The following is a 17097-nucleotide window of genomic DNA, read 5'->3' on the forward strand; positions in this document are numbered from 1 at the left end:
GAAAGTACGTAGCTGAAGCCCTGATGAGTGATTTTCTGCAGCGCTTCATTGATGTGATGAGGGTGAAGACATGGAGAGGTGGCCTGAATATGACAGATCACGTCCACCTCTGAAACACACACAGACAAAACTCAGCAGGAACCCTTCAGGATATTACACATTTCTCCATGGAAATGAATTCTATTTATGCTAATTATTTATGTTATTATGAGACTGATTATTATAATGAATGTACAAATAATATTGTGGACTCTACAGTGTTATTCATTAATATATATTAAATACAACATTTATTAAATAAAATTGCATTATGATTATGAGACTAATTGTTATTAATATTATTGTATTTTAAATTATATATATATATATATATATATATATATATATATATATATATATATATATATATATATATATATATATATATATATATATAATAATTATTATTATGAAAGTATTGATATTATATTTTAATTAATATATATATATATATATATATATATATATATATATATTACATATAATTATGATAATTGCATTATTATTTTTGAGACTTATTATTTATATTATATTTCAAATAATATATAATTACTATAATAGAATTAAAATTAATTAAAAATATTATTATTAATATTATTAATTATATATATATATATATATATATATATATATATATATATATATATATATATATATATATATATATATAGTTATTGTAATAATTACATTATTATTAATAAGACATATGTTAAATCATAATTTAGATGTGAATTTATTTGACAAGTTTTAAAAGCATTATTATACACGCTCCAAGATTTAAAATTTCCTTTACTGTTGTTGTTGTTGTTGTTATTATTTAATTTTTTATACACACAATGTAAATGCATACATTTTATATTTCAAAGATTTTTTGTTATTACGCTAATTCTTATAACTTCATTATTGTTTAAAAATATATGATCAATATTATTATTATCAAATGCATAACCATATTATTATATTATTATACCAATCATTAACTATTAATTATGGATGTTGCGATTCAAATTCAAAGCTTCAATTGTTTTAAATATTTTGTACTTTCACACGTAAATGAATATATGTTTGTAATTTAGCTTAAAATGTACATTTCCCTTTGGCTTTTTCTGAGGAATAAGTCAGAATAAACAGAATAAAAGTAATAAAGATTATTTTACTCATCCTTCAAAACAATAACCATGTTGGCCAGTCAGCATGAGTTTTACTAGTTATTAATAAAAGGTAAAAAGGAGATTATTGTAGTTTGGTCTCACCGGGTCGCAGTCGGATGAACTCCTGGATGGTCTCCAGGGAGCTGGAAGAGTCTTTGGAAACTTCAGGACTGCGACGGTGAACGTTTGCGCCCCACAGTTTGGCGACCCGCTCAATTTCATCATGATCTGTGGACACCCATACACTGCCGAACACAACACAAGTTATTAAAACAACCAGAAAAAAAGTCCATTAATTAAAGGTCAAACATTAATAACTGAAAATAAACTTCTGCTGATGTAAGACTGCATTCATGACAAACTTCCACTTACCTCATAAAATCAACACAATAGGCTGCGTTCTGCACATTTTTGCAAAACCTCATCTATGCTAGCCAGACAGATCAGTTTTTCCTGTTAGCAAGTGTTAAAAACATAAGCCTAACAACAGCACTGTTAACAAACTCATAATTAACGCTTAATCCATGCACGTTCAAACTTTTTCAGAATTGTCCTAAACCAACAAACGGGTGCTGTTGAATAGTTTTGGGTTCAACTTTAAAGAAGGATATTCATAATCAGAAAGAACCTATGACTAGGTATATTTACACATGAGGAATTTGTTTTGACAGAAGTTTACAGTTCAACCGAATGACAAAGCAACGCAATCTCACGGCAATTTAACTTTTGAACACATAATAAAGGAGTAACCTATAATATAAATAAGCTACAGTTTGACAAATGTATATACGGTATAGCCTACAAGATTGTATAGCCTTTTGCTAAATTATGTGCAAATTGAAATGTTAACTATATGTTTTGTTAAACAAATAAGTGTATAAATAGTGTTTGTTCCGCAATTATTAGCCTGAAGTGTCGATGAGATGGATTGCCTGAGGGAAGAAACTGTTCCTATATCGGGTCGTTAAGTTCTGGATCCTCTATAAATGTTCACTACTATATATTAAAACCACATATGAAATAAATGAAATATATTTGCCTGTCAACATCTGAATCCAGCGCGGCTCTCAGGACCCATCCGATTAGCGGAACTCCGGCCAGATTCTTAATGTTTTTAAGCGGGATCCCTTTACTGCCGCCGCGGGCCAGAATCAGAGCCGCCCGGTGCTTTCGACCGGTGGACGGAGAACCGGGAACCGAGCTAACCTGCGCGCACCTGCCGCCCTCCATCACCGTCAGTCAGCCAGAGATAAATAGAGAGAATACCTCCACCTGAGCTGCTGCTTCACGTCAGTGGACACACCTTAGAATATTTCACTCGCCATTCATTAGATTATTCGTTTGAATTACATATTTGTTTATTGGGCGTTTTGCTTCATGTGTATAACAAATTTCGTCAATTGTCATAAGATCTCACATCATATTCACTCAGAAATGCGATCATTACAATAACTTGCCACCTAAATACTAAGCTGAATACTAGTATCTCTCATTAGGGCAACATATAAGTTTTGTATGTCAACTGACAACAGTAAAACCTGGCACAGGTGGCAGAGCGTTTTACCAATTTCACTGTGCCCGCCAATTGGAGAAGAATGTAGGCTATTTCTTCAAAAAGATTTTGACTTCCTGTTTTAAAAGCTCCACTGCTACCAAGAATAATATAATAGTTATTTAAAATTAAAATAACCTCTCAAGCTTTATTTTTGAGAGCATATCTCCGGAGATTCTGCCTTTGACTTGTCGTAATCACGATTCCACTGCAGTAAGTTAAACACGGTGTCACAGTACCTGGTAACAAAATATAGAGAAAAAAACAGCTGTTCTGTGTCAGTTAAATCAGACTGTTGAAATTCAAAAGTTTAACCCAACTGGTTGAGTTATTAAATAAATAGGCTAGGCTAACCACATAAAGGTTAAAAAATAACCCAACAAAGCACCAAATATTTTACTCAATCACTGGGTTAAATAAATAACTCAACGTGTTTTAAAGTGCAGTAAGCCCTGGATGACATGTCAGGACACTCATACCACTCTGCGGTTTAATTTTAAATCAGAGAAACGCTACTAATTTGAAAAATGTCCGTTTTTAGACGGAATTGATTTAAAAGTTTTAACTTAAGCAGTATTCGGTTTAAAAACATGATAACGACAAACCTGTAACAGAATGAGACGTCTTGAACCTGACGACAACTTGAATTAACATTAGCCTATATTGTTCTCTAACCTGTAAGCTAATTTTAATCCCTTAGTTAATGAAAATGACTATTTTGTAATATCTCATTAAGGTAGAGCTAACCAGCAGAGTGAAAGCTGAAATTATATTATTTTCGGACATGTAAATAATAACACAACTTGTACTTGAGTTTGATAGGTTGTGCCTCACTGCCATACGCGTCTCTTGCATAAAACACACACAAACATAGGCGACAGTAGCCTATAAACTTTAACCTTTTAAAACCTTTGTTAGCCTACCGAGGTTACATAAGGACTCCCTTCATTAGTGGACACTTTATAATATATAAAATAATAACCGAACATTGACCGATATTTATGTAATTAGGTTTTGTGCCAAATAAAACGAACAAAACGTGTCAAAACTAACCAAAATATTCATTGTTAAATGATAAAACTCTTTATGAACAAAATGCCATCAACTAACTATTAAAAATGACGCCGTTTTGAAATAAACTGCGTTGAATTCCTTTCATAACGACAGCTTCTCTTTCGCCCAGTTATGAATGAGCTGTGTTTTCGCTTTGGTAGGGGCGGGCAATAACAACGGCCTTCTCTGATTGGCTAATGAGATTTTGATGGACAGCTCTAGTTTCTAAAAGCAGAGAACGCAGCTCGTAAAAGAAAAATATCTGCATATATGATTTGCATAGAGAACGCTTCATGTTTTGCCTGCATATTACTAGTGTCAATCAATAAGATTATATGCGCGATAAACCTAGAACCATAATGTCTTTACACCTACATGTTGTTTTCTCACAGAAAAGATTGTACCTCATTCCCAGAGCCCCATCCCATTCCTAAGATGAGATTTTACAGTACAGTAGACAAACGATTTAGAAAAAATAGTTACAGTAATTGACTTAGATTAGATGCAACTTTATTGTCATTACACATGTACAAGTACAAGGCAACGAGTCTAACCAGGAGTGCAATAACACCCCTGATATAGATATAAGTTATAAAGCGCAACTATAGAAAAACTAGTGATATTTACAGATGGATGTACTATGAACATTATATACAGGCTGTATTTGCTATGACGATTTACAATAGATAAAATACATATATGGACAGGTTGCTATTAATAATCAGAGGTAGACATGAACACAATTACAAATGTATATGTACAGTATGTACAATTCAAGATCAATTAGTGCAACGTAATGCGGTGAATATGTGCTGTTTTAATTGTGCAAATATTGAATAATAAATAATACAGTGTTTATGGGAAGTGTAATTCTTTCCTTCTAAAGGTTGTAGCACGTTTCCAGAGGCTAGACTGATTTAGGCCCATTTAATACATGCCTCATAACGCTCTTTCAGCTTAAGAATTTAAGGCAACCAAGCATTTGTATTTTATTTTACTTCAGAAGCTCAGTGTTGGACAGTCAGATCAGCTTGTTTGCAATGCATAAAAAGGAGATTAGTATAAAATAACTGTAATGCACTATTAATCCGATAAAAGCTATATTCAAGTTATTAATCTGATCAAAACAATAAATAAGTGAACTGTATTTTGTTATTTATCATTAGCTACACTCTTTCACCACTAGAGGGCAGCAGAGTCACGTCAATCATTTAAGATGGGTTTCAGCGACATTTATTTAACCAATTAAATTCGTATGAAGACTTCTTTTGGATTCATGTAACATCTGAATTTATGCTTTTACATGAATCTATTGGGTTTGTTGGGTTATTATTAAAGGGTTTACTGTAAGAGTTCATAATATTTTTGGCTGGTATGGTCAGGTTAAAGTCTCCCTAACAGCTGCAAGCACCCATAAAACCACCCCCTTTTCAACAGCACTGCATTAAAACATGTGAAATATTATGAAATAATTCTGCTGAAGGTAAAACACAGCTGTACTGAAAACTAAATCAATAAAAGCCACTTGAAAAACTGCAAAAAAATTCAAGTTAAACCAAAAAGTAAACTAAATAAAAACAAAAATAGCAAAATGTTAATCAATTTATGCCAAGTAACTTTGGATTGAAGAACAAAATCTAATAAACAATAAAAATTATTATGTAGAAAGAGAAATATAAGCAATACAAATCAAATAATAAAAAATAATACATATGTGATTGCTGAATTGGAAAACAACATTGTCTGTGAAAGATAATGGCACAATTATTGTATAAAACAGCATTGGATGAAGGAAAATTGAACTGTTGGACAATTTCTTTTTGCTACAGTTTTCAAGGCACATGAATAAAAATCATGAAATCCAAAATAAAAAGTAAACTGGACTAAATTTGTACTAAAAATGGCATTTTAGGCAATAGCATTAGAACAATCTGGAAAATACATTATTTTTCCCATGAATTTTTCCTATAGGGATTTACACTCACCTGCAACTTTATTAGGTACACCTGTCCAACTGCTCGTTAACACAAATGTCTAATCAGCCATGGCAGCAACTCAATTCATCTAGGCATGTAGACATGGTCAAGACCATCTGCTTCAGTTCAAACTGAGCATCAGAATGGGGAAACAGGGTGATTTAACTGACTTTGAACGTGGCATGGTTGTTGGTGCCAGACGGGCCGGTCTGAGTATTTCAGAAACTGCTGATCTACTGGGATTTTCACGCACAACCATCTCTAGGATTTACAGAGAATGGTCAGAAAAAGTGAAATTATCCAGTGAGCGGCAGTTCTGTGAGCGCAAATGCCTTGTTGATGCCAGAGGTCAGAGGAGAATGGCCAGACTGGTTCCAGCTGATAGAAAGGCAAAAGTAACTCAAATAACCACTCGTTACAACCGAGTTCTGCAGAAGAGCATCTCTGAACAAACTACAGCAGCAGAAAACCACACTGGGTGCCACTTCTGTCAGCTAAGAACAGGAAACTGAGGCTACAATTCACACAGGCTCACCAAAACTGGACAATAGAAGATTGGAGAAATGTTGCCTGGTCTGATGAGTCTCCATTTCTGCTGTGACATTCAGATGGTAGAATTTGATAGATGGTTGATGGTCAGAATCTGGCATCAACACCATGAAAGCATGGATCCATCCTGCCTTGAATTAACGGTTCAGGCTTGTGGTGATGTAAAGGTGTGGGGGATATTCTCTTGGCACACTTTGGGCCCATTAGTACCAACTGAGCATCCTGTCAATGCCACAGCCTACCTGAGTATTGTTGCTGACCATGTCCATTTCTTTATGACCACAGTGTACACATCTTCTGATGGCTACTTCCAGCAGGATAACGCACCATGTCATAAAGCGTGAATCATCTCAGACTGGTTTCTTGAACATGACAATGAGTTCACTGTACTCAAATGGCCTCCACAGTCACCATAACTCAATCCAATAGAGCACCTTTGGGATGTGGTGGAACGGGAGATTTGCATCATGGATGTGCAACTGACAAATCTGCAGCAGCTGCGTAATGCTATCATGTCAATATGGACCAAAATCTCTGAATAATATATCCAGTAGCTTGTTGAATCTATGCCACGAGGATTAAGGGAGTTCTGAAGGCAAAAGGGGGTCCAACCCAGTACTAGTAAGGTGTACCTAATGAAGCGGCAAGTGAGTGTATTATATTGGAAGAAAGATTATCAAAATAAAATTAAATATTAACATTTTCCTCAACCCCATATCCAGTACAGGACAATATTGTGCAGCAGAAGTTAATTCTCCTCAACAATAAAAAGACTTTTACTCAAAAAAGCTTCAGAAGCTTGAGAAAAGAGTCCATAAAATCAGACTCAAATGTTCTCAAGTCTTTTTTTTCTCCAGAGGATCCCCAACAGTGAGCAAAAGTAGCAGAAAGGAGGATTTCCAGCTATTAAGACCAGAAGTTCTTCTTTCTTTTGGCAGACGCTGCAGAAAATGAAAACTGCAGATTAATACTGTACATCAGCACACATGTGGAGAGTGGACTGTAGAGTTCTGGACTTTATTCTAGCTCACATCTGCCCTATTAATCCCATTACGGAGACAGCAAGCGAGAGAAAACACAGGCCTGAGATCAGTAGTTTTCCGGCTGCTCTGTTCATGTTGATGGAGTCCAGGACTGACGGATCTTTATAATCCTCCATATATCTATCCAGCCCTGCGATAAAACTCAAGCGCAGTGTTTGACAGCGGCGTCTGCAGGAATCAAAGCCATATATGGTGCAGTGTGTGACTATTTATTTATTTCGTATTGTGACGCAGTTGCTAGAGAAACAGAATATTAAATGAATAAACAGTGGGCGTGGTTTGTTTTTGTACGGCGAGCTGATTGGATGTAGTAAAGTAGGCATTTCATTCAGAAAGTTATTACAACCTAACAGACTCCTCCTCCTCACATTTCTGTTTGTTGTCAAAACTGACAGCTGGAGGGGCGTGGTTAAGTATGTTAGCCACGCCCAATACCTCAGACAGACCTAATCTGAGAATTGAACTGATTATAATGTAATGTAATGTAATGTAATATAATATAAATTATATACTGGTTATAATTATTGCTTATTATTGTGATTTATTATTATTATTATTATTATTATTATTATTATTATTATTATTACATAGAATTTTGATAATATTAGCCATTTTGAAAGGTGACTGGATTTGAAAGTAACCATTTATTTAACAGTTTTTAAGGTAAATTTATGCTGACTTTTATAAAAATAATAATATAATATAATATAGTATAATATAATATAATATAATATAATATAAATACTGGCTGAATATTATTTTTTATTATTATGATTATTATTATTTTAATACTTGCCCTTTTGAACGATTGGATTGGAAAATAACTTTTTCAAAATGACATTAATATAATATAATATAATATAATATAATATAATATAATATATTATAATTTAATATAACATAACATAATATAATTTATTATAATATAATTTAATATAATATAATATAATATATAATATAATATATATAATATAATATAATATAATATAATATAATATAATATAATATAATATAATATAATATAATATAATATAATATAATTTAAATTTAATTTAATTTAATTTAATTTAATTTAATTTAATATAACATAACATAATTTATTCTAATTTAATATAATATAATTTAACATAAAATATATTATAATATAATATAATATAATGTAAATTATATAGTGGCTGGATATTATTTTATATTATATTATTGTTATTATTATATTTAATTTTGATAATATTTACCATTTTAAATGATGACTGGATTTAAAAATTAAACTTTATGTAAAATTTTTTATGCTGACTTAATTTAATATTTTACAATGCCTAAGTAATAATATTGCTCTTTCAACATTATAATAATTGTCGTAATATTAATTCCCTCATGTGTTAAGTCTCATTCATATAAACGCAGTAGTGATTCCACGCTGCTCAGGTTTGTACAACAGTTTTCTTTACTCGTCTCATTAACACTCTGACAGTAGTCCTGTTTGATGAGGCGTAATTATTCGCATTAATTATCTCATCAGGGTTATTTCAGCTCTCGTTAAAGCTGAGAATTAAACCGGAGGAAGTGAGAGTGAAGGAAATTAAAAATTAGAGACGAGGGTGAAACACCTCAGAAAACATTAGGCCCCAATTAAACGTGTGAGTTTTGCTAAACTCTGTAATAAATCAAACAGCAGAGAGCCACGCTCAAACAACAAATGAGGATTTCAGTTCAATTGTTAGATTACGCATTATTAGTCAAACTATAGGTCTTATGATGCTCCTAAAAATGTTAAATAATTTGAAAATGTAAATAAAATTTAGGCTATTTAATAAATTAAATTAAGCCCTCTAAAATAAAATAAAAGAATGACAATTTTTATAAATAAAATAATAATTAAAAAATTGTTTTAATTAATGTTTTATGCATTAATAGTACAAATCATAGGTCTTATGAAATACCTTAAAAATAAAACTAAATTAAATAAAAAAAGCCCCTTAAAAATAAAATCAAATAACAAATTAAAATAAATCAATCAATAAAATAACATTTAATTTAAATTGTTGTCATGCACATAAAAATTAAAACCATATTTTAAGAAGCCCCTAAAAATAAAAAAAAATTAAACAAATAAAAAATGTATTGTAATAATACTTATTAACAGCAAAAGCAACTAAAATATTTTATAAAGCCCCCTAAAATTAAATAAATTTGTTAGAATACGCATTATTAGTCAAACCATAGGTCTTATGATGCCCCTAAAAAAATTAAATAATAAAAAAGTAAAAATAAAAATTAAGGTATTTCATAAATTTAATTAAGCCGCCTAAAAATAAAATCAAATAATGAAAAATTAAATAAATAAATGAAATATATTATTTTTTATTAAATTCGGTATATGCAATAATAAATAAAATAAATAATAAAATGTGTTATAATATGCACTAATAGTCAAACCATAGGTCTTATGAAGTGCCTTAAAAATAAACTAAATTAAATTAAGCCTCTGAAAATAAAATGACAAAAAAATTATATATATATATATATATATATATATATATATATATATATATATATATATATATATATATATATATATATATATATATATATATATATATATATAATAAACTGTGTTATAATACACAATAATAGATCTTATGAAGCCCCCCCCCCAAAAAAAATAAAATAAAAAAACTAAATAAAATATTTTTAAATAAATCTGTTATATGCAATAATAGTAAAACCATAGCTCTTATGAAATACCCTAAACATAAACCAAAATAAAAGTGTTATAATATGCACTAAAAAGTTAAACCATAGGTCTTATGCAGTGCCCTAAAAATGAAATAAATTAAATTAAATTACACCCCTAAACACAAAATGAAGAAATAATTTTTGTTATAATACACAATATTAAGTCTTATGAAACCCCTAATAATAATAATAATAATAATAATAACAATAACAATAATAATAATAATAATAATAATAATAATAATAATAATAATAATAATAATAACAATAATAATAATAATAATAATAATAATAAAAACTAAATTAAATGTGTTATAATACACATTAGGGTGGTGCAGTAGTGCTGTCACCTCACAGCAAGAAGGTTGCTGGTTCAAGCCTCGACTGGGTCAGTTAGCATTTCTGTGTGGAGTTTGCATGTTCTCTCCGGGTGCTCCGGTTTCCCCACAGCCCAAACATGCACTATAGGTGAATTGGGTAAGCTAAATTGTCCATAGTGTATGTGTGTGAATGAGAGTGTATGGGTGTTTCCCAGTGATGGGTTGCAACTGGAAGGGCATCTGCTGCGTAAAACTTATGCTGAGTAAGTTGGCGGTCCATTCCGCTGTGGCGACCCCAGATTAACTAGGAGGGACTACGCTGAAAAAAAAAAACGAATGCATGATTGAATGAATGAAAAAATTATTATTATTATTATTAATGTGTATTATGATACGCATTAATAGTAAAACCATAGGTCTTCAGAGGCCTCCTAAAACTCAAATTAAATAATAATAAAAAAATAAAAAATCTAAGTCAATAAATAAAACAACATTTAATTTAATTTGTTATAATACGCCTTAATTTGAAAAACATAGGTCTTATGAAGCTACCAAAAATAAAACTAAATAAATTTTTATAATACACATAAAAAGCAAAACCTACTAAAAAAGTAGAGACGCTAAGTGAAACGCCAGAGTGGATGTGGCATGTTTTCATTCTAAAACGCCATTTTAAAACTAAAACATAATAGTGTAAACAGGGCCTTCATTTGGCAACAACTTGCTCAGTGTTTCAGCAAATGGAATGATCTTTTATAATGAGTTTAATGTATGTTTTTACAGACTGAAGGTGAAGGAAACTCACCTGTGGCCAAAGGTGGACTGGAGAACTATTTGTACAGCTCATATTTGATTCCCCCTCGATGAACACACACTGGATTGACAGCACAACTCTGGAGGAAACATGAAAAACAGAAAACGGTGAATGTTAGTGAGGTGGAAAGCACACACACACACACACACACACACACACACACACACTCAGCCTGTGGGTTAACCATACAAAGCTGTCTGACTAACCCAAATTGATGCGTTCCTCTCTTCGGGGCGTCCTGTCAGTCTGGTCTACATGTTCACTCGTTCACTGAATGACTTTCAGGAGGAAGCGCGTCATCTTTGCGCTCCTGGAAGCACACAGGAACTCAGTTCACCTCCACTTCTGAAACAGTAGATCTGAATGTAGTGAGAGGCCTGTGTAGAAGCATTTTAATGCATGATATGATGCTATTACAGAAGACGCAGCTTAATAATAGTGTATAAATTGAAATAGATTTCATAATACAATATTTACTTTTAATTTGAAACAATTTAATTCAGAATATCTGTCTATGTTTTACTAACCATCGAATGATATGCATTATTAGATAAATATATAAATAAATATAGAAGAAATATATAAATATAAATACAACATGCAATTATTTTTTAACTATTATATTAAATATATAATTAAAAATATTTTACTATTTAAATAATAATAATAATAATAAACAACAACAACAACAATTATTAATATAATAATAATAATAATATAATAACAACAACAATAATAATAATAATTTAATAAAATTATTATTATTATGATAATTGTTATTATTGCTGTTATTATTATTTTTATATTATTATTATTATTATTATTATTATTATTATTATTAACAACAACAAAAACAACAACAATTATTATTATATTAATACAAAAACAACATATATTATGATGATAATATTAATAACAATTATAATAATTTATTATTATTATTATTATTATTATTATTATTATTATTATTATAAGAAAAAAATAACAATCACACATGTTCCCTGAATAATTTATTAATACATTTATTTAATACAAATATATAATTTAATTAATAGATAATAATGATAATAATAATTACAACAACAACAATTATAAATATAATATTATTATTCATACAATAATAAAAATATATTATTATTTAAACAATGATAATAGTTTTTATTGCTATTATTATTATTATTATTATTATTAACAACAATTATTATTATATTAATAAAATAACAATAACATTTATTATTATTATTATTATTATTATTATATTAATAATAATAATATTATTATTGTTGCTGCCTGCATCAAGTTCAAAGCTCTGATGTTTGCTTACAAAGTGACCGTTAGCTTGGCTCCTTCATATCTGCTCTCACTTCTGCAGATTTATGTGCCCTCCAGAAACTTGCGTTCTGTGAATGAACGTCGCCTCGTTGTTCCATCCCAAAGAGGGAAGAAATCACTTTCCCGAACTCTCACATTCAATCTGCCCAGTTGGTGGAATGAACTCCCTAACTACATCAGAACAGCAGAGTCACTTGCTGTCTTCAAGAAACGACTAAAAACTCAACTATTTAGTCTCCACTTTCCTTCCTAATCTGCAACTGCCTCTCTGGCTATACCACTAACTGTGCCCTCTCTCTCTCTCTCTCTCCAAAAAAAAAAAAAAAAAAAAAAAAAAAAAAAAAAATTTTTTTACTAATGCTTTGCTTCTTAGACTTTACACACGTGAAACTTGCCTACAGCACTTGTTCACTGCTGCTCTTATAGTTGTGTAAATTGCTTCCTTGTCCTCATTTGTAAGTCGCTTTGGATAAAAGCGTCTGCTAAATGACTAAATGTAAATGTAAATGTAATAATAACAATAATAAAAACAACAACAAATAATTATTATTATTAATATTACTATGATTGTTATCATAAGTAAAAAAATAACAATCACACGTGCTCCCTGAATAATTAATTAATGCTTTTTTTAATAAAAATATATAATTTAATTAATAGATAATATTGATAAAAATTATTATCTTTATTAATTAATTCATAAAAAGTAAACTTATCAATAAAGAAATATCAATATAATACTACTTAAAAAAATGTCATAATAATAATTAAAATATAATTTATAGTAATATACCAGTATTATTATTAACAATAATATTACCAAGACGCTAAAACACAGTTACGAGACACATGAAATATAAAAAATGGTAACACTTTAGTTCAAGTACCAACAGTCAAGATTAACTAGTGGCTTATTACCTGCTGATCATTAAGATATTCGCCATTATTAGTACTCAAAGTATGATCATATTTTTTATCCCTTATTCTACCCAATACAAAAAGCCAATTACTACCCTACTTACTATTAATAAGCAGATAATTAGTAGTCTATTGAGCTAAAAGTCTCACACTGTAAAACCCAACAGTCAACTTTATCAAATGAAATGTGTAGTTAACTCAAAATGTACTGAAAGTTAATTCTACTCAAGTGAAAAGAGTTTTGAACTCAGTGTTGAATGTAATGAGTTTACCTCATTACTTCAACTGAAATGGAGTAAGTTCACAGTACTCATTAGGATTAGTTTAACTCAAATGATTTAGCAATCGGTTTCCTCAAACGGTTTGAGTTGCTTTAACTTATTGGGTTTTACAGTACTAAGTTGGTTTGAGTTCTCTTCATTTATTGGGTTTTACTGTGCTCAAGCTGCTTCTTTTACTCAAATGGATTAAGTTCACAGGACTCATTAGGATTAGTTTTTGAACTTAAATGATTTGTTGCCATCGGTTTCCTCAAACGATTTGAGTTACCTTAACTTTTCGGGTTTTACAATGTAGTTAATGGTATGTTAATAGCATGAATTGTACCTTAAAATAAAGCATGACCAAAATAACAGTGCTTGTATCAATTTACATATGTTTATGTCACTAAATCTTAATTGAGATAGTTTGTATTGTGTTCTCAGAGAGGCGGAGTGTTGTATTTTTTCAGCATGGACGTATAAAATTGATCAAAACTGACAGTATTCATAACGCTAAAAAAGATTTCTATTTCAAGTAAGTACTGTAATTATATCCATCGAGCCTCCCGGATCTGTGTCTTTATTTTCCAGCGGATCATTTCCTCCAGAGCGTCTAAAGCGAGCGCATTGATCCGATCCGATGGCCAGACTTAATTACGTTTGATTTTCTCCAGGTTATTCCTGTTGTGATAGTCATCAGTCATCTCTAACGAGAGCACAATCTGATTGGCTTGTTATCGGTTTCGGAGGTCGAGTTTGAACGTATCGATCATTAGAGGGAAAAGTGGAGCCTAATAGGCCTTTATCACGATAAAAGCTCTCGGGGGTTTTCTGTTGAAGGTGCACGAGTGTTTTATGTGTGAAGATCACACTATATGGAGTCTTCAACACCCACATCTTCATTAATGAGGCGCATTTGAGGATATCAAGCGATCTGAGGGCATTTTCCAGTAAAATAGAGGAATATTTCTTTTAGAGGAGCGCAGATTTATTAAACTCGGTCTCGGTTCTGATGTCAAGTTCATGCTTTTAAAGGAACAATCTACACTTTTTTTGGAAATAGGCTAATTATACTAGTCTCCTAGAGTTAAACAGTTGTACTTTACCATTTTTAAATCCATTCAGCCAATCTCTGAGTCTGGCGGGAGCATGTTTAGCTTAGTTTAGCATAGATCATTGAATCAGATTAGACCATTAGCATCATGCTCAAAAAATAAAATTCTTCAAAAAGTTGCTTTTTCTAGGTCAATATGGATAAAAGTACACTCATAATATCATATATATTTATATACACATACACACCTGGAGGAGCCTTTATACTATTCTGACACTCCGGAAACGAAAGCTTTACATGTTGAGAAAATAATGAAGGAAAAGCTTACAATTTTAGCTTACCAATGGTTAGTGGATTAAGTTTTTGTAGAGTAAAGTTGATTAATCTCATAGATTAGCATGAATTAATGCTCTGTTCAGATGTGCTGCCTTTGCTAATAAACATTACACTATTAGTACAATCCTCTTATGTTTACAGAAAACATAAAAATCTGTGGCGGCATGGTGGCTCACTGGTTAGCACTGTCGCCTCACAGTAAGAAATTAGCTGGTTCGAGCCTCGGCTGGGTCAGTTGGTATTTCTGTGTGGAGTTTGCATGTTTCCCCCACAGTCCAAACACATGCACTTTAGGTGAATTAGATACTAAATTGTATCCAGTTTAGATTACCATATCAGTATAGGTGACCATAGGTCAAAGTGGACACCCATGACATGTGGAGTCCCACAAGGCTCAAATCTGGAACCTCTCCTGTTCAACCTCTATATGCTCCCTCTGTGCCAAACATTGAGAAAGAATGCTGATGACACTCAGATCTACTTAGCCTTACTGCCTAATGACTACAGCCCCATTGCCACTTTCTGCCAGCGCATTGATGAAATGAACAGTTGGATGTGCCAAAACTGAAGTGATTGCATTTAAGAACAGAGATGAGGTTCTCAAGGTGAATGTGTATCTTGGCACTAAAGGTCAAACAACAATAAATAAGGTCAAGAATCTCGGTGTGACTCTGGAGTCAGATCTGAGTTTCAATGGTCATATCAACGCAGTCACTAAATCAGCATACTATCATCTCAAAAACATTGCAAGAATTAGAAGCTTGGTTTCCAGTGAAGACCTAGAGAAACTTGTTCATGCTTTTATCAGCAGCAGGGTGGATTACTGTAACGGCCTCCTCACTGACCTTCCCAAAAACTGTCAGACATTTGCAGCTCATCCAGAACGCTGCGGCCAGGATTCAGGATCCTCAGGTCTTTACACTGGCTCCCAGTTACATTCAAAATAGATTTTAAAGTATTACTACTTGTCTGTAAATCACTGAATGGCCTTAATACATTACAGATATGCTCACTAAATACTAACCTAACAGATCACTCAGATCATTAGGGTCAATTAAACCAGAAATTTCAAGAGTTTAGTCAAAGCGGGGTGAATCGGCCTTCAGCTACTAACAGCGGCCCCTGCGGCTGGAATCAGCTTCCAGAAAATGATCAGATGTGCTCCAACATTAGGCACATTAAAATCACGACTGAAAACACATCTGTTTAGCTGTGCCTTTACTGAATGAACACTGTGCTGCGTCCGACAGGTCACACTATTATGTTTTTCTCTTCTTTGTTTTATAACCCGTTTTAACACATTTAATCAGTTTTTAATCACTTTTATTATTAGTTTTTATTTTTCTTATACTTTATTTCTGTTTATGTAAAGCACTTTGACTTACCACTGTGTATGAAATGTGCTATAAAAATCAACTTGCCTTACCTTAAATTGGCCATAGTGTGTGAATGAGAGTGTGTATGAGTGTTTCTCAGTGCTAGGTTGCAAATGGTAGGGCATGCTTGGAATAGTTGGCGGTTCATTCCACTGTGGCAACCTCTGATAAATCAAAGACTAAGCTGAAGGAAAATGAATAAATGAATAAAAAGTCCATCACATGACTATACAATGCATAATAAATGCGTTTATGGATTATATTGAGGATAAATATAGTGACTCTGTCAAAACAGTAAGAAATTATAGTAGTTTTAGCCAAATTAACCGTATAGCATGATAACTAGCACATTACAAAACTTTTTTTTCCACATGCTTGAGAATAAAGACCTACTAAAACAACTCTGGCTGCCATTTTATCTTTTTTTCATGGATGATAAAGGTTCTTCATGCCAATAAAGTACTTTTCATCACTATTGTTGATGTGCTAAATCATTCTCTCTCAGCATAATCCTATTCTCAGATAGTCACTAGATCTGTCTCATGTTTAGTAAAACATGAGGCTTATTCTCTGCTGTCTGAGAGACGT

The 17097-nt window shown here is 31.5% G+C and overlaps 1 protein-coding gene and 1 long non-coding RNA gene across 3 annotated transcripts in view; one reads left to right on the forward strand and one right to left on the reverse strand.

The window, feature by feature from the left end:
* LOC130219432 (uncharacterized) overlaps positions 1-320 on the forward strand; it is a 40049-nt gene extending 39729 nt beyond the window's left edge. The window contains exon 2 of the long non-coding RNA XR_008836061.1: positions 1-320. This exon is cut by the window's left edge and continues 34 nt beyond it. This is a non-coding gene — a long non-coding RNA (uncharacterized LOC130219432).
* The window catches only part of cmasb (cytidine monophosphate N-acetylneuraminic acid synthetase b), a 30400-nt gene extending 27923 nt beyond the window's left edge, over positions 1-2477 (reverse strand). For both annotated transcript variants that reach the window (XR_008836060.1, XM_056451839.1), the window contains exons 1-3: positions 2230-2477; positions 1293-1435; positions 1-109 (exon numbers count right to left, since the gene is read on the reverse strand). The exon at positions 1-109 is cut by the window's left edge and continues 47 nt beyond it. Coding sequence is in view for 1 of the 2 variants with exons in the window: in XM_056451839.1 (XP_056307814.1) it covers positions 1-109; positions 1293-1435; positions 2230-2420 (443 nt within the window). In the remaining variant the exon portion in view is untranslated. The remainder of the gene's footprint in view (positions 110-1292; positions 1436-2229) is intronic.
* Between the last annotated feature and the right edge of the window lie 14620 nt (positions 2478-17097).

Source organism: Danio aesculapii, chromosome 25 (genome assembly GCF_903798145.1).
Source record: "Danio aesculapii chromosome 25, fDanAes4.1, whole genome shotgun sequence".
Taxonomy (NCBI): domain Eukaryota; kingdom Metazoa; phylum Chordata; class Actinopteri; order Cypriniformes; family Danionidae; genus Danio; species Danio aesculapii.